Source organism: Gekko japonicus, unplaced genomic scaffold, assembly GCF_001447785.1.
Source record: "Gekko japonicus isolate JY-2015 unplaced genomic scaffold, Gekko_japonicus_V1.1 scaffold4341, whole genome shotgun sequence".
Taxonomy (NCBI): Eukaryota; Metazoa; Chordata; class Lepidosauria; order Squamata; family Gekkonidae; genus Gekko; species Gekko japonicus.
In genome coordinates, this window is record NW_015175501.1 from 49608 (window position 1) to 72150 (window position 22543).

The following is a 22543-nucleotide window of genomic DNA, read 5'->3' on the forward strand; positions in this document are numbered from 1 at the left end:
CAGTCTTCCCTCTAAGCTGAGTTAGTGTGAGCTAGCTCACAGTTTTTTAGCCTCCAGCTCAGACATTTTTGCCTTAGCTCAGGAAGGAGGGCTCCAGAGCAAATTAATTTATGCAGCAGCCAAATTGCTCGCTCACAACTTTTATGCCAGGAGCTCACAAAGTAGCATTTTTGCTCACAAGACTCCCCAGCTTAGGGGGAACATTGAGTGCATCCCATGTTCCCTCTAAGCTGAGTTAGTGTGAGCTGGCTCACAGTTTTTTAGCCTCTGGCTCACATATTTTTGTCTTAGCTCAGGAAGGATGTGGCTCCAGAGCAAACCAAATCGCTCACTCATGACTTTAATGCCAGTAGCTCACAAAGTAGAATTTTTGCTCACAAGACTCCACAGCTTAGAGGGAGCATTGCTGGGAAGGGCAGGGTTAGGGGAGGGAAAGGGAGGTCCGGGGGGGGGGCATAATGCCTTAGAGCCAGCCTCCAAAGCAGACATTTTTCCCCAGGAGAACTGATCTCTGTATAGATCCAGGTGGGCAGCCGTGTTGGTCTGAAGCAGTAGAATAAATTTCAAGTCCAAGAGCACCTTTAAGACCAACAAAGGAGCTTAAATTGAAAAAAAAAATGTGCCTTGCACACAAAAGCTCATACATCGAAAAGACCTTTGTTGGTCTTAAAGGTGCTGCCGGACTCGGAATTTGATCTCTGTATGTAATTGTGATTCCACAAGATCACCAGACCCTACCTGGAGGTTGGCAACTCTATCCCTTGCCTACAACCGAGTTAATGACTTTGGCAAGTGACTCTCTCTCCTCTGAAGCATCTTGTAAGGATGGCAGCAGTAAAGACTGAGAATGCTCCACAGTGCTCAGTACTGTGACCCAGAAATACCTTGCTCCCGAGTCTTCATTCTCCTGAATGGGATAGATTCCAGAAAGCTAAAACACATTTCATATGCAGCAGTCGAAAGGGCTGTCAGCAGCAAAAGTTCTGCATTTGTTCTGAGGGAGACGTGCATGCCCAGCTAGAGCCACTGATCACTGCATGGGCCTCCATCAATATGTATTTTTCCCTCGTGCGGAAGCCACTGATCTGGAAGCCGCAAAGTCCGCCTGTTCTTCTTGCCACAGAAAACAATGGGGCCACTTCCAAACGGATGTCTTGAAGCCAGTGCGGTGTAGTGGTTAAGGCTGTTGGAGTCGGGTCTGGAAGACCTGGGTTCGAATCCCCACTTATGCCATGGAAGCTCGCTGGGTGACCTTGGGCCAGTCACACTCTCTCAAGCCTAAACTACCTCACAGGGTTGTTGTGAGGATAAAATGGAGGGGAGGGGAATGACGTCAGCCACTTTGGGTCCCCGATGAGGAGGAAAGTGGGGTATAAATGAATTAAATAAATAAGCAGGGCTATTTTGGGGCAGGAACGCACAGGAACGGAGTTCCGGCTGGCTTCAGAGTTGGCCACGCCCACTACAGCCAAAAGCTCTGCGCATGCGTGGCTACAGAGGGAAGGCCTGGAGAGCGACACCCCCTGCCAACTCCAGTGGGTGGGCTGGGGGCCCCCTGGAAGGATCAGGGAGGCATTTAAATGCCTCCCTGTGCCTTCCCTGGCCTGTCCAAGGGCCGGCTTTCCCGGGTGCCCCACAGCTGTCTTCCCTTTCCTTCAATGGGGGCTTGCCTGGGCTCCCCACAGCCGCAGGGCGCCCAGGCAAGCCAAGGGAAGGGAAGGGGTGTGTGGTCTAATATGCTAATGAGCTGTGCTGTCAGGTGTGTGGTCTAATATGCTGATGAGTGTCTGCTGTTGGGTGTGGCCTATTATGCTAATGAGTTCCTGCTGGGCTTTTTCTACAAAAAAAGCCCTGTAAATAAGTAAGACTGTGGTACATCTCCCCCACCCGGTACCACGAGGGACTCACCCAGATGTCATTCTAGTGATCCAACCAGTGCTAAACGGATCCTGTGAACACGCCCCAGCTTGAGCATCTTACCTAGTTAGCCATCCTTTCCTGAAGCTATGGGGAAACGACCAGGGTCACCTTGAGCTTCTCACCTGCTTTTAAACTCACATATTGCTGTCTGTCAGGGCATTTGTCTTTCCTTGGGGAGGGAAGAGAGGCAGTAGACTCTTACCTGTGACTGAGTATTGGAGTCAAGGTTAAAACACAAAGCAGTAAAGGGCAAAGAACAATTTGAGTGGAAGCTATCTGCCTGACCAAGCCACTCCTAAAACACTGTGCCAGTTTTTCTTAAGGCTTAGTTCTTCTTGGAGATGTGGAATGGTATGATATAGCCCGATTTCATCTGATCTCTGAAGCTAAGCAGGGTCAGTACTTGGGCGGGAGACCACCAAGGAAGGCTCTGCAGAGGAAAGCAACAGCAAACCACCTCTGCTTCTCACTTGCCTTGAAAGCCCCTTGCTGGGGTTGGTACTTGGAAGAGAGGCCACCAAGGAGGGCTCTGCAGGGGAAGGCAATGGCCAACCACCTCTGCGTCTCACTTGCCTTGAAAGCCCCTTGCTGGGGTTGGTGCTTGGAAGAGAGACCACCAAGGAGGGCTCTGCAGGGGAAGGCAATGACCAACCATCTGCTTCTCACTTGCCTTGAAAGCCCCTTGCTGGGGTTGCCATACGTTGGAAGCTAAGCAGGATCGGTACTTTGAAGGGAGACCACCAAGGAGGCCTCTGCAGAGGCAGGCGACGGCAAACCACGTCTGCTTCTCATTTGCCTTGAAAGCCCCTTGCTGGTTGCAACTTGATGGCACATAGAAACGTGCCTCAAGTTCTTCTTGCTAGCCTGGTCATCCGCTGAAGACCCTTCTGCAGGAAGATTTATGGTCCAGAGATGAAAGGAAGACACATGGAACCTGAGGGAAGGCTGTTTTGAACAGGCAAAGGCTGGAAGGGGAGGAGGAGTCGGAGGTCAGAAAAAGTGACTTGCGGATTGGAGGAGTGTGGTCCAGGGCAGGAGGGGTCAGGCAAGACAGAGATGCTTGAAGGAGCTAAATTCCTCATTGTTCTCTGTTTGTAACACCCCCTCCACTTTTCTGTGGTGTATCCAGGGCTATTTTTGGGCAGGAACGCACAGGAATGGAGTTCCGGCTGGTTCCCAAGCTGGCCACGGCCAGCAGGAACTCATTAGCATAATAGGTCACACTCAACAGCAGAAACTCATTACGATTGGCTACAATTGGGGGTGTGTGGCCTAACATGCAAAAAGCCCTGGGTTTGGACAACAAACAAGGTAAAGAGAATAAGAAGCAATAGGTGGGTGTGGCTGGATGACCACACTTCTGGTAACAGGGGTGTGTGGCCTAATATGCGAACGAGCTGTCCTGTCAGGGTGTGGCCTAATATGCTAATGAGTTCCTGCTGTTGGGTATGGCCTATTATGCTAATGAGTTCCTGCTGGGCTTTTTCTACAAAAAAAGCCCTGGGTGTATCTAAAGCAATCTGGTGGATTATGCCATGCCTCTCATGAAGGGAGCGTGACAGCATATGCGGGAACAAATTTTGTACATCTTGAAGGTTCCATTGGACTCCAGTTTGTCATACATAGCCCTGGCTAGCTCGATCTCCTCAAATCTGGGAAGCTAAGCAGGGTCAGCCTTGGTCAGTATTTGGATGGAAGACCACCGAGGAATGCCAGGGTTGCTACGCAGAGGCAGGCAAGGGCAAAATCCACCTCTGAAAGCCTCTGGGCTTTAAAACCCTCTGGGGTCGGCATAACTCAGCTGCAATTTGATGGCCAAGAAGAAGAAGAAGACTCCAGTTATAGTTCTCCTGGTGAGCTCAACCAGGGGTCATTTCCTGCCGGAGCGCACAGGAGTGGAGCTCCAGCAGTAAAGAGCCCAGGGGGCGGGCACATGCAACAAGCCCCGCCCCCTGCTCCCAGCAGCCCTCAGTCCGAGCAAGAAGCAGCCAGGTAAGTTGCAGAGATAGCAATCCAAAACAGTCCAGTGGCACCTTTAAGACCAAGGTTTATTCCGGTACAAGCTCTCCCTCCTCTGCCAGGACAGATCTGCATGTCCTCCCCCAGTAGCGAGCAATCCAAAACAGTCCAGTGGAGCCTGAGCGGTGAGTGTTGCCTTATGACACACTTCCGGTGATGTCAGGGGGTGTGGCATATGCAAACAAGTTGTACTAATGAGGTGTGCTAATGAGCTCCTGAGCCTCTTATTCTACAAGATGACCCCTGATCTCAACTAAACTGCTTCCTTAATGTGAGCTACCCTGAGCCTGCCTGTGGCGGGGAGGCTGTGATAAAAATTGCATGAATGAATGAATAAATAAATAAATAAATTTGTCTGGTCCATGAGAGCAGATTGCATTCTTTGGACAAGCAAAAGTTGCTGGCGGTCTGCAGAGAGTGGCTAAATTCCAAGGAATGCATCATGTGCGCGCATTAAGATTCAGCGCCAGAGGGCAGTCAAGTGCTTTTATAGGCCCGAAACTGCAGTTGGGGGGGGGGGGAGAGATTTGGTATCTCTCCATCTGTGAGCGCTCTGCCTCTGGACTGGTTTAAGAAAACTTGAGTGGGGAGGTGTGGGAGGATAAAGGAGGGTTCCAGAAGACAGGAGCGGTTGGCGGGAGGCCCCGGGAAGGGCTCCTCTCTAGACATAAAGGCGCCTTGACCTTGTTTCCCTGCCAAGACGGCCCTTCTTGCGGAGTCTGAAGATTACATGTGAGCCCCGGTTGTGTCCCAAAAGGCTGCAGGTACTTTGGAGGCAGGCAGCCGACACTGTTGCAAAAGCAGGTGGTGGGGGGGGATGCTTCCTTCCGACCTGCATAGGTCTGGCTTGGGAGATTGTTTGGGAGCTTCAGTTTGAACCATAGAGCTGGAAGGGGACCTCCAGGGTCATCTAGTCCAACCCCCTGCACAATGCAGGAAATTCACAAAAACCTCCCCCCACGCACACACACCCAGTGACCAGTGTTTCTTCTAAGCTGAGTTAGTGTGAGCTAGCTCACAGTTTTTTAGCCTGTGGTTCACACATCCCCCCCAAAATTTATTTTTTATTGTTTTTCACCAATATAGAAAGGAACATAGGTAGATATAATGATATACATCAAGAACGAATCATAATATCAAAATCAAAGGCCCCGGTCAGACGAGTGGATTTGGGTCGGGAGAGGGATGGTTCGGGGGCGGAGCAAACAGGCACGATCCCACGGCAACATCTGGGAATCGTTGCCTGTCCGTCTCCAATCCGTCCCTCCCGCCCAAAACCCTGCACTAAAAAAGAACCACCTACCTAGGTGTTCTTCGGAGAAGAGCGCCTCAAGCCACACGTCAGTTTCTAGGGAAAAAACAACTCAGGGGCCATTTAATTGCCTTCGGAAGGCATTTGGATACCTTTCGAGTTCCCTTCCACAGGGCAAGACAGTGATAAGGGTACCTTCAAAACATCTCCAACAATCCCTCTTTCTGCTAGCCCACTACCACCTGGGCCATGGTCCAAAATAAAGTTTTTGGCATGGCTATTTGTGGGGCAGGGCTTTTAATTAAGGAGGCAGGGCCCTGAAATGCCCCACGGTGACCCCTGCTCCGTGCCCAGAAGATGGCAACATTCCTCCAGGAGCCCCGGCCAAACTGGCCCGGAGGGAAAAAATGGCTGCGGAATCCTGCACCAGGCAGTTGACTGGCTCTTGATACTGAGACCGTATCTCCATGGTGCTTCGAACAACTTCACCGGATTCCTGCGACGTCTGTGCCCAGTTCAAAGTGCTGATGTTTTCTTTAAAGCCCTAAATGGCGTCTAGCCAGGATACTTAAAGGGCTGTGTTCTCCCATCTCTTAAGATGGAACGGCCGTCGGCCAGGAGCCTACACGGTTCAGGATCTTGCAAAAGGAATGGCAATGTTGTGTTAGATGTTGGATTTCGCGTGCTGTGATTTGCTCTGACAAGAAGAAGAGGAGGAGGAGGAGGAGATTGGATTTATAGGATTTATCCCCCGCCCTTCACTCGGAGTCTCAGAGCAGCTTACAAACTCCTCTTCCTTCCCCTCCTCACAACAGACACCCTGTGAGGTCGGTGGGGCTGAGAGAGCTCTTTCCAAAACTGCCCTTTCAAGAACAGCTCTGACAGAGCTACGGCTTGCCCAAGGTCATCCAGCAGCTGCGAGTGGAGGAGCGGGGAATCAAACCCGGTTCTCCCAGATTAGAGTCCGCAGACTTAACCGCTACACCAGACTGGCTGTGGACAGTTGGACAGAGTAGACAGTTGGCTTCTTCTTTTTAGGGTGCGTGCGTGCCATTTTAAATCTGTCTGATCCAGGGAGCTTTGACCCCCAAAAGATCCTGCTATTATCTTGTTGGTCTCTAAGGTGCTTCCAGATTGTTCTATGGCAGACCAGTAACAGTTCCCCTCTGAAACTATTTTAAATTTAGGGGATTAATGGTTTTGGCTGCAGCTCAACGAGAGAAACGAAGGCCCCGGGGGGGGGGGGCGGAATTCATCCCCTCCTTGAAGGTCAGGTAGCTTCCTGCGGTTCTCCTGATCCCTCGGCAGCCCAGCTGAGTACTGCCGGGATTAAAAGGATGTCGAGCCACCTCCCCTCCCCTGGAGAATCTCTCCTGGAGATTTTTCTGCTGAAAGCATCTCCCTTTGGAAAAAAGGGTTTAGTTCTGAAGGAACTCCTGATTAAAATATCTTTTGCAGAGCTGGGGGGGGAGACGGAAATCTTAGCTGAGCCTCCCGGATTATCCTGCAGTTCCTCTTTTCCCAACAGATATCTTCCCCCCCCCCTTAGGATAAATGTCTTATGAATGGAGAGAACTCCTGCATCTTTATGATATTTTTTAAATTTGCGGATGCCGGGAAGCTATTGGGAAATTTAGAACCTGGGACCTGCAATGAATGGCAAATGCGTGCCTGGTATGGTCTGAACTGCTTTTTCTCCACTTCTGCTTCCAAACTGGACTTCTGTTTTGGGCCACGACGCTGTGCTGTAATTGTTATGTATTAGGGCTGGAACATTCCAGGACTGTTTACCAGAGACTGGCTGAGCTTGGAGCTCTAGAACAATAGCCCACCAGGACTCGGGAGGTGACCAGTGAGGAACTAATGTTATGTAAATAGCCTATTGTTGGGGGTTGGGTCTGTTTGGGTGTGGTTTTTGCACACTATTTATACAGGGCTGTTGCCCTGGTGTTTTAGTCTTGTTCCTGAAATCACTTAATAAAGCAGAGCTGTTTCACTGCAATGCGTCTTGAACCCAGTATTTAATACCCACTTTCTAGGTTTTCCCAAGGGTCATTTCCTGCAGGAGTGCACAGGAGCGGAGCTCCAGCAGTAAAGAGCCCAGGGGGCGGGCACATGCAACAAGCCCCGCCCCCTGCTCCCAGCAGGCCGAGCCACGAGGAGCATGAGGATCTGCGTGTCCCCCCCGCCTCCAATAGCTAGCAATCCAAAACAGTCCAGTGGAGCCTGAGCAGTGGGTGTTGCCTTCTGACACACTTCTGGTGATGTCAGGGGGTGTGGCATATGCAAATAAGTTATGCTAATGACTTATGCTAATGCGCTCCTGCACCTCTTTTTCTACAAAATGACCCCTGGGTTTTACCATTCAGTCTCAGACCTGAAAGAAGGCACTCCAAGTGCACTAGCACCCCTCCTGGATATTTTGGAGGCCGCTTTGGGTTGGTTTTGGTGCGATGTTGTCACATTTCTAAAACAAGAGGAGGAGGATGAAGGGTGTCTGGGAGCCAAGCCCATAAGCTCATTCTCAATGGCAAGAAGGATTCTGCACATGTACAGGGGCACTCTTGTCTTCTTTGGGCTAGAGTATTGGGCTAGAAGTTTGGTGTAGTGGTTAAGTGTGCGGACTCTGATCTGGGAGAACCAGGTTTGATTCCCCACTCCTCCACTCGCAGCTGCTGGATGACCTTGGGCAAGCCATAGTTCTGGCACAGCTGTCCTTGAAAAAGAGCAGTTTCTGTCAGAGCTCTCTCAGCCCCACCTACCTCACTGGGTGTCTGTTGTGGGGAGGGGGAAGGGAAAGGAGTTTGTAAGCCGCTCTTGAGACTCCGAGTGAAGGGTGGGGTATAAATCCAACCTCCTCCTCCTCCTCCTCCTTTGTTCCATCACTGAGACTTGGAATAGCAAATAGGCTGTACACCCCTAGGATTGTTTGGCTAAAACAGGGGTCCCTAGCCTTTTTTGAGCCTTTGGCGTTCTGATTCAGTGCAGTGGGAGCAGCTACAAAATGGCTGCCACGGGGGAGCCAGCCACTCAATGGCTGCTGCCGCTTACTGCCAGTCACACAGTGAAGATCCTTCGGGCCCCATGGGCCCCTGGTTAGCTACGGGCCTGGGCGGGGTATAAATCCAACCTCCTCCTCCTTCTTTGTTCCATCACTGAGACTTGGAATAGCAAATAGGCTGTACACCCCTAGTATTGTTTGGCCAGGGGCCCCTAGCCTTTTTTGAGCCTTTGGCATTCTGATACAGTGCAGTGGAAGCAGCTACAAAATGGCTGCCACGGGGGAGCCAGCCATTCAAAGGCTGCTGCCGCTTACTGCCAGTCACACAGTGAAGATTGTTGTGTCGTGATGGCAGCTGCAGGTAAAGCAATGTTTTTTTAAAAAAAAATCTGCACTGCCAATTAGATCTCCAATGGCCAATCAGAAGCTGGGCAAAAATATGTACCCTAGCAAGCACTGCGTTCAGGGTCACAACATCGATTGACCCTCCCAGGCCCTAAAAACGTCAGACTGGCCACAACCAGGGCCAGGGCCTTCTCGGTAGCGGCTCCGTACTGTTGGAACGAGCTCCCAGAAAAGATCAGGGTTCAGTTCCAGAAGAGATCAGAACAGTTCCGCAGGTCCTGCAAGACGGAGCTCTTCCACCAGCCATTCGATTTGCGAGCTGCCACCACCACCACCACCATCATTATCTACATCACTATTAAAGAGACGCCCGACTCCATTACAGCCGGGGCCAGTCGTATATATACGGCAAAGATCGAGAACCGAAGAATAAAGTAACCATGGCCGCCATTCCTAATGTATGAGTTACGACTAGCTAGCCCTTTATGTTTTCAAGTGTTTTCAGATGGTTTTACCCTTGTTATAATTGTTGATGTTATTCTTGTAAGCCGCCCTGAGCCTGCTTTGGCGGGGAGGGCGGGGTGTAAATCAATCAATCAGACAACAAAAACCCCACCTGACCCCACCCAGTCTCTAAAAACACTTGGTGGGCACCCTGTTGGGGACCCCTGGGCTAAAATGTCTGCAGGGCGGGGTGTTCTGATCTGCCCACTCACTTTCGTAGCTCCTTAACAAGGATGTAGCCTGAGGGTTTTCTTTTTAAACCCCCATGCTTGTCACTTGAGTATTATTCATACTGTTTTCATCTCATTTATCTGAGCCCCAGCTAGCTCCCGAGCGGGGCCGGCTGCTGGCCTGCGACAATCTATTTTCCTTTCCTTGATGCAAGAAGACGGCTTCCCCTGCACGCGTCTGTTTCCAATAGGTTTCCTTGGATCCCACTGCTCTGTGGAAAGCTCGGAAGGAAGCCTCATTGAAACACAAACCTCCTTGGGGGAGGGCTCGTAATTCTGCCTTAAGGAAGGCAGAGCTTGGTGCTCGGTCTGATGCTGGGAAACCCAGAATGCAAACCCCAGAGTGTCTTTATAGTAGGGAAATACTAGAAGCGGCATGAAGGCCCCAGAAAGGATACGATGATGTGTCGGTCAGACGGCGACTTCTGCCGGAGCTTCTCCAGCTTCTCCAGTTGTCGTATCTCGTTGCTTCGGGCTTTGTTGAACTTTTTGATCTCGGCCTATCAAGGGTAACAAAGGCATTCTGTTTGGACACGATTCACTGACCGAAAAGGAGAGCAGGCCTAGAACAAGATGCCTGTCGTATCCACGCTTGTTCTCCATAGTCTCAGTCTTGCATAGTAAAATTTGAGAAGTTCAAATAGTCAGGATTAAAGGTAAAGGTAAAGGTCTCCCTTGCTCGAAAGCCAGTCGAGTCCGACTCTAGGGATGCGGTGCTCATCTCCGTTTCAAAGCCGAAGAGCCAGCGCTGTCCGAAGACGTTTCCGTGGTCATGTGGCCGGCATGACTAAACACCAAGGCGCACGGAACGCTGTGACCTTCCCACCGAAGTGGTACCTATTTATCTACTTGCAATTTCTTGCTTTCGAACTGCTAGGTTGGCAGGAGCTGGAACTAGAGACAGGAGCTCACCCTGTCTTGCGGCACCCGGGTCTTGAACTGCTGAACTACTGACCTTCCACAGCCTGCAGTTCAGCGTCTTAACCACTTGAGCCACCGGAGGATTATTAACCTCTAGGCGGGGTCAGGAGCAGTGTTCCCTGGAAGCTGAGTTAGCGTGAGCTGCCGGCTCACAGTTTTTTAGCCTCCGGCTCCACACCTTTTCCTCTTCGCTCAGGAAGGATGGCTCCAGAGCAAACTAATTGATGCGGTATAGCCAAATGGCTCGCTCACAATTTGAATGCCGGTAGCTCACAAAGTAGGATTTTTGCTCACAGGACTCCACAGCTTAGAGGGAGCATTGGAATTACAGTTGATCTCCCGACCACAGAGATCAATTCACCTGGACAAAATGGCTGCTTTGGAGGGTGAACTCTACGACAATGTTTCCTGCGGAGGTCCCTCCCCCACATCTTGCCCTCTGCAGGTTTCAACCCCAAAATCTCCAGGTTTTTCCTGATCCAGAGCTGGCAACCCTAGTGGAGTGTGGGACGGTTACCCCATGAGAATCCAAAATTATACATTGGGTGCCGGAATCAAGGTAGTGTATCGTTGTTAAGAGTGTTGGGCTAATAGGAGAAAAAGACTCAGGTTCAAACTCTGACATAAAGCTCATCGTGTGATCTTGGGCAAGTCACTTGCAACCCGATCCACCTCACAGGGGGGCTGTGTGGAGAAAGGGACAACTACGTATACACCCCAACCTCCTTCAGGGTAAGTACAGGTAAAGGTTTCCCTTGCTCCGAAAGCCAGTCGAATCCGACTCTAGGGGGTAGTTTTCATCTCCGTTTCCAAGCCGAAGAGCCAGCGCTGTGGTCATGTGGCTGGCATGAATAAATGCCGAGGTGCACAGAACACTGTTACCTTCCCACCGAAGCGGTACCTGTTTATCTACTTGCAATTTCTTGCTTTCAAACTGCTAGGTTGGCAGGAGCTGGGGCCAGAGACGGGAGCTCACTCCATCACGTGGCACTTGGGTCTCAAACCACCGAGCTACCGACCTTCCAGTCTGCAGCTAAGTGTCTTAACCTCTGAGCCACCGTGGCTCCATCCTTCAAGGTAAAGGTAAAGGTTCCCTTGCTCGAAACCCAGTCAAATCCGACTCTAGGGTTGCGGTGCTCATCTCCGTTTCAAAGCTGCGGTGGTCATCTCCATTTCAAAGCCGAAGAGCCAGCGCTGTCCGAAGACGTTTCCGTGGTCGTGTGGTTGGCATGACTAAACACCAAGGCGCACGGAACGCTGTTACCTTCCCACCGAAGTGGTACCTATTTATCTACTTGCAATTTCTTGCTTTCGAACTGCTAGGTTGGCAGGAACTGGAACTAGAGACGGGAGCTCACTCCGTCATGCGGCAGCCGGGTCTCGAACTGCTGAACTACTGACCTTCCACAGCCTGCAGTTCAGCGTCTTAACCACTTGAGCCACCGCTGCTCCATCCTTCAGGGTAGGACAGGGTAAAAATGTGGTGAACCTGCTGTGGGGTTTGCTTTTAAATTTGTCACTCACCCTGGTTTGCTTGATGAGAGCACCGTACATCTTCAGAGGTTGAATGACTTTAGTTTCCAGTCTCTCCACCTAAAGCGAGAAGCATGTTGTGTGCTGTAAAAAGATATGTAATAAGCTATGTAGGCAGCCATGGTACAAAGGCCTCCTTCAAGGGAAGGTGGTGGCAGGTATGAGCAGGGCTCCATGAAGGACAATCGCCTGGCCTCTGGGGTGAAGGACAATGAAAGGGCACCCATTGGTTTGCCATCTTTGATCTGTCAGGGCTCACATGCTTTTACAAAAGCGTAACAGGGGAAAAGGGAATTATCTTCTCCACTGAGAGCCAGTTTGGTGTAGTGGTTAAGTGTGCGGACTCTAATCTGGGAGAACCGGGTTTGATTCCCCACTCCTCCACTTGCGCCTGCTGGATGACCTTGGGCAAGCCATAGCTCTGTCAGAGCTGTTCTCTCAAGGGCAGTTCTCTCAAAGAGCCCCACCTACCTCACAGGGGGGGTCTGTTGTGGGCCAGGGAAGGGAAAGGAGTTTGTGAGCCGCTCTGAGACTCCCGAGTGAAGGGCGGGGTATAAATCTGATCTCTTCTTCTTCTCCCTCATTTTGAGATGCAGTGTGCATAGTGGAGACCTGGATTCAAGTCCCTACGTGGTCATGAAGTTCATTGAGTGATCTTGGGGCAATTGCTCACTCTCCCTCAGCCTAAGTTACTTTACAAGGCTGTCGTGAGAGGAAAAGGGATGGGGAGAGCCGTGCTTTAAGCTCCTCAGAGAAAGGGTAGGAGCTCTGTCAGAATTAAAAGTAGGGTTGACAAGCCTGCCCTGGCCATAGAGGGGTGGGCCATGGGGAGGGGGAAGTGTCACACCACATGGGAACGTCACTTCCAGGTGAAAACTGGGATCTCACTCTGGCACGCGACACTCTAGGAGTTTTTCATATCTCTGTGGTAAAGACCACATACACTGGAGAACTCCTACAGAGTCGCTCGATGCAGTGATCTCACTTCCAGGTCGTCAAACGGAAGGGATGTCGCTGTGTTGTGCGGCGTTGTTCCCCCTCCCCAATCTCTCGACTGAGCACTGCCCAAATGGTAACCCTTATTTGCCACAGACCTCGAGGCTACAGGGATCAGTTTTTCCCCTGGAGAAAATGGTGGCTTCAGAGGGTGGACTCCATGCAGGGGTCCTTTCCTGCAGGAGCGCACAGGAGCGGAGCTCCAGCAGTAAAGAGCCCAGGGGGTGGGCACATGCAACAAGCCCCACCGCCTGCTCCCAGCAGCCCCAGTCCACGAGGAGCAAGAAGCAGCCCTCCTTCTTTCCTTCTCTCCTTTCCCTTTCCCTCCTTATTTCCTTCTCTCCCTCTTTCTTTCCCTCTTTCTCTCCTTCTTTCCTTCTATTTCTTTCTCTCTTTCCTTCCTTCCTTCCTTTCTGCACAGATCTGTGTGTTCCCTCCCCCCAGCTAGCAATCCAAAACAGTCCAGTGGCACCTTTAAGACCAGGTTTTATTTAGGTACAAGCTCGCCCTCCTCTGTGAGGGAAGATCTGCGCCCCCCCCCATAGCTAGCAATCTAAAACAGTCCAGTGGTGCCTGAGCAGTGGGTGTTGCCGTCTGACACACTTCTGGTAATGTCAGGGGGTGTGGCATATGCAAATAAGTTATGCAAATGAGTTGTGCTAATGAGCTCCTGCACCTCTTTTTCTACGAAATGACCCCTGACTCCATGACATCACATCCTTGCTGAACTCCTATCCATCCCCAGACTCTGTCGTCCCCCAGCACCACCCTCAAATCTCCAGGGATTTCCCAAACTGGAGGCGGCAGCCCTTGCACCGGGATGGAAATGTATAGATTGTATCATAGAAATGGTCATGCTAGAGAAAGCTTTGCTCTCAAACTACCAGGCTTCCGTCCCTTCAAATCAGACACAAGCCACCTCTGAGTGTAACACAGCCGGTCCTGGCCCATAAATGTCCCACTCCTTGTGGAGATGTTTTTCTTTTCATTGTGGGCCGCGCGAGCTGGGCTGTTTACCTCCGCTTGCCTGTAGTCCTGCACTTTGGCCAGTTCCTCTGCGAAGTTCTTCACGGAAGTCCGGAGTTCGGGGTTCTCCGTGTTGGCGTAGTCCATCAGCTGCTTGACCAGCAGGTCGGACTTGTCCCGCAACTTGGCCGTCTTGCGGGTGTACGAGGCCATCAGAGTGCAGAACTTGCCGAAGTACGTCTCCGCGTTGGTGACCACGGTCTCCATCACCTTCACTTGGTTGTCCCTGCAATGAGGAGTAATCTGGGTTTTTTTTAGTTTAGAGAAATTGTGTCCCCCACCTCTCCCCCCAAAATTTTACGGTCATCTGCGGAGAAAACAAGTCCTAAACACGACTACTTAGGACTGGCAGCTTTTCTCAGCTATACAAAAACAACAAAGGACAATGGAGGGAGAGAGATACTGAAACCAGAAACAGTAAACTCCAAAAGAGGGCTGCACCTCAAAAGCTCCTCGATGTCAGGTAACCCTGTCATAGGTCTGGAATGTGGAGGGGTGTCTCAGCTCTCCCTGGCTCACCAACTGTTTGCTATCTTATGCTTGACCTTGTAGATGCTCCAGCTGCACTTTTACTTGGCTGGGAAAGTTAACGGTTTTTGCTTTGCCTGCTTGCTTTGCCCGTGTGCGCGAGATGTATCCATTGGCTCATGCTTACCGGGGGGATGTTTGATTCTAGTATAAGTCAGAGGTCCTAGTATTGGTGGCCATTTCTGACACAAGCTGTACATGTGTCTCTAGTACTGGATTTACCAATAAACAGTTATCTTCTCATGAAGCCCTGTGTTGCATAACCTGAATAAGAACCCTGACCAGTGTTCCCTCTAAGCTGAGTTAGTGTGAGCTAGCTCAGTTTTTTAGCCTCCAGCTCACACATTTTTGTCTGAGCTCAGGAAGGAGGGCTCCAAAGCAAACTAATTTATGCAGTAGCCCAATCGCTCACTCACAACTTTAATGCCAGTCGCTCACAAAGTAGAATTTTTGCTCACAAGACTCCACAGCTTAGAGGAAGCATTTACCCTGACACCCACTACTAGAAAAAGAATCATATATAGTAAGAGTATAAATGTTCCACCAATGAGAATTCACAAGTAGTAACTCTATTGAAAACAGTACAACGCTACAGTCAAGTACAAAAACTGTGCAAATGAACTCACAGAATTTACAAAAACACAGTTGCCAAATGAACAAGTAGGCTGTAGTCAAGCAAAATCCGGACTGTGCCATCAATCAAAGAAGCTCGTCTGGTGGGGGCACAGAGACAGGGCCTTCTTAGTGACAGCCCCATGATCATGGAACAAAACTCCAGGTGCAGCCTGACCAATGCAATCTACAGCAGGACTATGACATCTTGAGATTTGGATGTTATTTCTCTGTTGATACACCCAGAGGTCATTTCGTAGGAAAAGAGGTGCAGGAGCTCATTAGCATAACTTATTAGCATAGCTTGTTTGCATATGCCACACCCCTTGACATCACTGGAAGTGTGTCAGAAGGCAACACCCACCGCTCAGGCTCCACTGGACTGTTTTGGATTGCTAGCTATTGGGGGGGGGGAACGGGCAGAACTGTCCTCGCAGAGGAGGGAGAGCTTGTACCTGAATAAAACTTGGTCTTAAAGGTGCCACTGGACTGTTTTGGATTGCTAGCTATTGGGGGGGGGACGTGCAGATTTGCCCTCACAGAGGAAGGAGAGCTTGTATTTGAAAGCAGGCAAGGGAGAGGCTCTGCAGCTTACCTGGCTGCTTCTTGCTCCTCATGGCCCGACTGAGGGCTGCTGGGAGCAGGGGGTGGGGCTTGTTGCATGTGCCCACCCCCTGGGCTCCTTACTGCCGGAGCTCCGCTCCTGTGCGCTCCCGCAGGAAATGACCCCTGGATACACCCCAAGATCGCATTAGCCTTTTTTGTCACTGCATCACACTGGGTGCTCTTATTTAACTTTCAGTCCACCCGTACACCAAGATCTTGTTCACACACACTGCTACTCAGAAGTGTATCCCCCATCCAGTGTGCGTGTTCCTCATTTTTGTTACCCAGCTGTAGAACTCGGCACTCATCCTTGTTAAATTGCATCTTGTTCACATCTGCCCACTTTTCCAGTGTGTTCAGATCTTGTTGAATTCTACCTCTATCTGCTGAAGTGTTCGCTGCTCCTCCCAAATTTGGTGTCACGTCATCTGCAAATTTAATGAGCAGCCCCTCCACACCATCATCCGGATCATTTACAAAAATATTGAAAAGTACCAGGCCCTGAATCGAGCCCTGTGGCACCCCACTGGACCCCTCCCTCCATTCAGATGAAATGCCATTGACAACTACTCACTGATCATGGGATAAATCATGGGATAAAAGGACAAGTCCTTTTATGGATCAAAAACTGGCTAATTAATAGAAAACAGAGAGTGAGTATAAATGGGCAATTTTCTCAGTGGAGGGTGGTAAGCAGTGGGGTACCGCAGGGATCAGTACTTGGTCCACTGCTTTTTAACTTGTTCATTAATGATTTGGAGTTGGGAGTAAGCAGTGAAGTGGATAAATTTGCGGATGATACGAAGTTGTTCAGGGTGGTGAAAACCAGTGAGGATTGTGAGGCACTCCAAAGGGATCTGTCAAGGATGGGCAAGTGGGCGTCAACGTGGCAAATGGGGTTCAGTGTGGCCAAGTGCAAGGTGATGCACATTGGAGCCAAAAATCCTAACTATAAATACACATTGATGGGGTCTGAACTGGCAGAGACTGATTAAGAGAGAGATCTTGGAGTTGTAGTAGATAACTCACTAAAAATGTCGAGACAGTGTGTGACTGCAATAAAGAAGGCCAATGCTATGCTGGGGATTATTAGGAAGGGTATTGGAAACAGATCAGCCAATATCATAATGCCCCTATATAAATCAATGGTGCGACCTCATTTGGAATACTGTGTGCAGTTCTGGTCACCACACCTTAAAAAGGATATTATAGCTTTGGAAAAAGTGCAGAAAAGGGCAACTCGGATGATAAAAGGGTTGGAACACTTTCCCTATGAGGAAAGGTTAAAGCGCTTAGGGCTCTTTAGCTTGGAGAAACGACGACTGAGGGGTGACATGATTGAGGGTTAGGGGTACTTTTCTCCCTTTCTCACAATACAAGAACTCGTGGGCACTACATGAAATTGCTGAGCGGTCGGGTTAGAACTGATAAAAGAAAGTACTTCTTCACCCAAAGAGGGATTAACACTTGGAATTCACTGCCACAGGAAGTGATGGCGGCTACAAGCATGGACGGCTTCAAAAGGGAATTAGATAGGCATGTGGAGCAGAGGTCCATTAAAAAAAAAAGTTAGGGACTCTGGGGCAAGTGATGCTCTGTCTCCTTGGTGCTTGGGGGCGTCAACAGTGGGAGGGCTTCTAGTGTCCTGGCCCCATTGGTGGACCTCCTGATGGCACTGGTATTTCTGGCCACTGTGTGATACAGAGTGTTGGACTGGATGAGCCTTTGGCCTGATCCAACATTGGCGTCTCTTATGTTCTTATGTTCTTAGTGCGGTTCTCTGACCAGTTCCCTGTCCACCTAACTATCCTTTAGTTTACCCATCAGAACATCATGGGGGAAGCCTGTCAGAAGCTTTGCTGAAATCCAGGTGAACAACATCAACAGCCTTCCCTCCGTCACTCGATCAAAGAAGGAAATGAGGTTGAGATGAAACGAAGCTTTTCCTTACATAAGGTGATCGGGAAAGCTTCGCCGTCTCGCGTTCTGCCTGCCGCAGAAGGAACAAAAAACAGCTGGTAACGCATCTGGATTTAATCTACCTCTCTGGATGGTCGTCATGGGTGTAAATGTCTCTAGCAGCTGCAGAGTTTCCCAAAGCGGCTGTCGCTGCTTCGGACATGTGTTGGGAGTTGGGTACGGGAGAGGATGTTTCTTGGCTCTCTCTGGAGTATTTCCTCTTCAGACAAAAGAGGCGTCACGGCCTCCTTGCTGGCCTGCGACTTTGCCAGGGGCGACGGAGGACTGAAAGTTTTTCTAGAAATCCTGGGCTGTTTTGAGTGCAGCTCTAGGCCTGCCAATTGCTTTCGGCAAAATACTTTCCTGGTGTTCCGGGACGCTTGGTGGCCATTCAAGTCTGCTGTCCTCACCACCCTTTGCTAAATATGTCTCTGCACCTCCCGCCGTAGACTGAGGCTTCACAAACGGTCCTGGCTTCTTTCTCTCTCTCCCCCCCGAGCCCCTTTCTGTTGCCTCCACACCCTCGTGCAGGAAATAATGAATCAAAGTTGCAAAGAATCCCAACGGGGGAGGCAGAGGTCGGCCAGCTCTTTATCTTCAGCATCTCTTGCAACAAACACACAGCCCTTCTTTGATGCCGCCTCTCTCCCCCTTTGCATTCTTTCTCAGACCCCCTCCCTTTCTCTGAAGCCTCTGACTTAACCTCATAGTGCGCATTTCCCGGCAAAGCTTCTGTGTCGAGTCTGCTGCTGTCAAAACATAGATTGTAAACTCCTTGGGGCAGGGACTCTTATATTTTATTGCTTCTACTAGGCTGAGGTCCTGGGCTGCAGTGAAAAAGAAACTGAGAATAGTGCTGAAGCTTTGCTGAAGCTATTATGTGCTGCTTCCCACCCCACTGCCATGTTTCTCCGTGGCTCCCAAAATGGACTGGACTTTTCCCCCAGTGTCTACCCGACATCGTTCTACACTCCTGCACAGGGGCCATTTTGTAGAAAAAGAGGTGCAGGAGATCATTAACATAACACATTAGCATAACTTATTTGCATATGCCACACCCCCTGACATCACCGGACATGTGTTGGAAGGCAACACCCACCGCTCAGGCTCCACTGGGCTGTTTTGGATTGCTAGCTATGGGGGGGGGGGTGCAGATCTGTCCTCGCAGAGGAGGAAGAGCTTGTACCTGAATAAAACTTGGTCTTAAAGGTGCCACTGGACTGTTTTGAGCCGGGGGGCCGGGGGGGGGCTCTGCAGCTTACCTGGCTGCTTCTTGCTCTGACTGAGGGCTGCTGGGAGCAGGGGGTGGGGCTTGTTGCATGTGCCCGCCCCCGGGCTCTTTACTGCCGAAGCTCCGCTCCTCTGCACTCCTGCAGGAAATGACCCCTGATCCTGCACCATTTGGGCTTTTCCCTGCTTTGCTGTGATCTTTCCCAAACCCACTTTGGGATGATCTTTTTTGAAAGGGTTAAAGGCCCGAGTGAGTTTGTACTGGTGTGAACAGGCCAGTGCAGTTTCCCCCCTCAGGTTCCACCCCCCATTGATGTCATTTTCCTCATTTGGTGTAGTGGTTAAGTGCGCGGACTCTAATCTGGGAGAACCGGGTTTGATTCCCCACGTCTTGGATCGGGGGAACGGTGGCTCTGCAACTTACCTGGCTGCTGCTTGCTCTGACTGAGGGCTGCTGAGAGCAGGGGGTGGGGCTTGTTGCATGTGCCCACCACTGTTCCCTTTTTTGAAAGGGTTAAGGCCCAAGTGAGTTTGTACTGGTGTGAACAGGACAGTGTAGTTTCCCCCCTCAGGTTCCACCCCCCCATTGATGTCATTTTCCTTATTTTGCCTGCCATCCTTCCACGTATGCCACCGGGAGGGCCTTTTGGAACTTAAAATTGGTAATTGACCTCTTGCCATAGTGATTTTTTAAAAGCCCTCTGATGGCATGGGGGGGGGGGATAGCGACTGCAAGGGACTGAGGCAAGGAAAGTGCCAGGGAAATTACCGCGTGAATGGTCTTTTCCTCCTGTTAATGCCTCTGTGTTCACATGAAGCTGCCTTGGTACTGAATTCGGACCCTTAGTCCATCAAGGTCGGTATTGTCTACACAGACTGGCCCCAGCTCTCAGGCAGAGGTCTTTCACATCGCCTACTGCTAGGTCCTTTAACTGGAGATGCCGGGGATTGAACCTGGGACCTTCTGCATGCAAAGCAGAGGCTCTGCCACTGAGCCACAGTTCCTGGCAGCAATGAGAGCCTTGTAGCAAATGGTTGCTGGGCGAAAGCACAGCAGGATCTGGCCAGTGCCTGTGTGGAGACCACCTGCGAATCCCCATGGGAATCCCACATTGAGTTCCATGATGGTAAGGAGGCAGCATATAAATCAGAGGTGGCCAAACTGCAGCTCGAGAGCCACATGCGGCTCTTTCACACATATTGTGCGGCTCCCGGTAAGGCAGCTGGGGAAGCGAACGGGAGGCATGCCTTTTCTCCCTCCCTCCCATCTATCTGCTTTCTTTGTTTCTCTATCTCTCTTTTTCTTTCTCTCTTTCTTTCCACCTGTTGATTCTTTCTTTCCACCTCTCTCTCTCTCTGACAAACATCATTAGCAAACAAATAAATATAATTGGACAAATAAATATCATTATCAATACCTGTTTTTACCCTTTTGTTTTTATTTTTGGCATTTTCTCATTTAATGTCAATAAGAAGCAAATTTGCATAATTTTAAATAAAACCGTGTGTGCAATGTATGTCTTGCGGCTCTCAAACATCTGACGTTTATTCTATGCGGCTCTTACGTTGATCGAGTTTGGCCACCCCTGATATAAATCTGTCAAATAAGTATAAATAATATATTCTTCTGTAATGTGTTGGTTGTCTGGGCAGTCCTTCCAAGTCCCACCTCACCCCCCCCCTGCCGCCACATTCCTGAATGGTAATCTCTCTCAAGGGGTGAGCCTCAATCCCTTCTGTACAAATGAAGAATCCTATCCTAAAAGTAAAGGGGTAAAGCCTCCCGTTTTACCTGGAAAGGATGAGATTCATGTTTGCAGGTGGAAGCCAGTCTTCGGAATAGTTACTGCGGCAGCAAGAAGGCCGGCTCTCGTGGAACCAAAGGAGGAGCGGTTACACCAGGCTCTGCTCAGGTGCCGTTCCTGGCCAGGTTGGTATGGTAACCCCACCAACAGAGCCCTTGCCCTGGAGGAAAGAGTCCTGGCTTTGGTTTCCAAGGGTAACTGTCTCTTGGAGAGAGGTTGTTCCTGCAGACAAACCCACCTAGAGCTATTGGTTGGTTCAGACTAATGCAGCACAGGTAGAAAGCGATTTTCAAAAGTCAGGCTCCTCGCACAAAAAGCCAAGGTGCAAAAAGAATGGGGCCAGTTGTGTGGGTTGTGTTTTGTTTTCTTTTTTCATCATGACTAATATTGTTGCGGCGAGTTGCGGTTCAAATACAAATGGGCTGGCAGAGGCAAAATAAAAAGGAATAGTTTCGATCTGTTTGTTCCGTGCAGGTTCAGTTTGGTCTGTTGGAGAAAGTTTGGCTTGTTGGGATAGCCCAGGCTAGCTCGATCTCGTCAGATCTCAGAAGCTAAGCAGGGTCGGCCTTGGCTAGTCCTTGGAAGGGCGACTTCCAAGAAATACCAGGGTCATCGTGACGCAGAGGCAGGCAATGGCAACCCACCTCTGAAACATCTCTTGCCTTAAAAGCAAGTCTAGCTTGCCACCTAGTGGTGCATAATGCTAAAAAGAGCTACAACTTGTGTCTGCCAGACAATCTTAGGATCTCCTGGCTATTCTACATGCAGCACCATATGACATTTAATTGCTGGAGAAAGCTGGCTGAAACATACTATGCGCTAGAATCGCCCTCCACCAGCCGCATCTCACTGTGCCGTCTATCTTATATCCTGCATTTCAGCAAGATGCCAATTTGGATCGCCTCTGCACCAGGTGGGAGCCACAGAGATAGTCTTTCTCTTGGTCATGATGTGGCTGGAGCACTCCTAAAACTGGTTGTCAATACTGGGGTGGGAAGAAGGAGAAAGGGCCAGGAGAGTCCATCGTTGCGTACAGCAAGTACGGACATTCAGAGGAGCACTGTTTCATGTGAGGCTCTCTTGCTCACAGACACCCAAGGGTGGATCCACAGATCATTGGAATGGGCGCTTACATTGCCTCTTAGCAATCCTTTGCTTCCGTCTCTTCCCATGTGGATGAGAGAACCCAGAAGGCGAATGGTTACAAATGACAGAGCAGCACTCAATGATGTGTGCGTCCAGCCCAGGCCCGTAGCTACCGCGGGGCCCATGGGGCCGCCCCCCCGACACATTTAACAGGCTCCTCCCCAATCCTCGGCTCCACCTCCCTCCCCCCACCGCTGTCACTGCCTGCTGTTGTCCCGGCCGTCCTTGCTGCTGCTGAGAGGTCAGAGTGGAGGGCTGCTGAGCGGGGATACCTGCTGCCTGCCGTGCCTCCATCCCGGGTGCCTGCCTGCCTCCCTCCCTGCCACGGTCAGCCAAGCTCCCGTGAGGAGGAGGAGGAGGAGGCACCCTGCTCTCTCCCGCTGCCCGGCCTCTGCCTCTAGAGACCAGCCGGGGGATTCCTCTCCTCACCGCCAGGTGGCATGGGGCGGGCTTGGTGCTGGCCTTTTTCTCTCCACCCCTCCCCACCACCACCTTCCAAGGCCAGTGGTGCTGGCAGGGTCAGCGGTGGGTAATCCTCTCAGAGTCCGAGCCTTTTTCCCCTGCGGCAGCGGCAGCAGCCTTGAAGCTTGTCTTGGTTTGCCGACGTCCTGGACCGGCCCTCCCTCCCCTTCTTCGTCTCCTTTCCCTCCCGGTGTGCCCCCCCCAGCCAAGAGGAAGGGGACATCCTAATATCCGTTGCATACATTCAGTATTCTAATATACTATTCTAAAAAAGAAATGCACTAAAATATATTAACATACAGAGGATTTATAGTCCTTTCTCTGGCTCTGCCTCCTGTAGCAGCCATGTTCCGGCAGCCGTTTTGTTGCTCCGCCCACCATGTTGTTTCAGAATTCCAAAAGTGCCAGCAGGCTGAAAAGGGTTGGGGGACCTCTGCTCCGTAGGAAC

General features: G+C 50.6%; 1 protein-coding gene across 1 annotated transcript in view; it reads right to left on the minus strand.

Annotated features, from left to right (window-relative positions):
• Positions 1 to 20494, minus strand: part of FAM92B (family with sequence similarity 92 member B) — a 31241-nt gene extending 10747 nt beyond the window's left edge. The window contains exons 1-5 of the mRNA XM_015426007.1: positions 20475 to 20494; positions 13739 to 13973; positions 11717 to 11785; positions 9670 to 9771; positions 2123 to 2128 (exon numbers count right to left, since the gene is read on the minus strand). Of these exons, the coding sequence (XP_015281493.1) occupies positions 2123 to 2128; positions 9670 to 9771; positions 11717 to 11785; positions 13739 to 13973; positions 20475 to 20494 (432 nt within the window). The remainder of the gene's footprint in view (positions 1 to 2122; positions 2129 to 9669; positions 9772 to 11716; positions 11786 to 13738; positions 13974 to 20474) is intronic.
• Positions 20495 to 22543: the final 2049 nt, after the last annotated feature.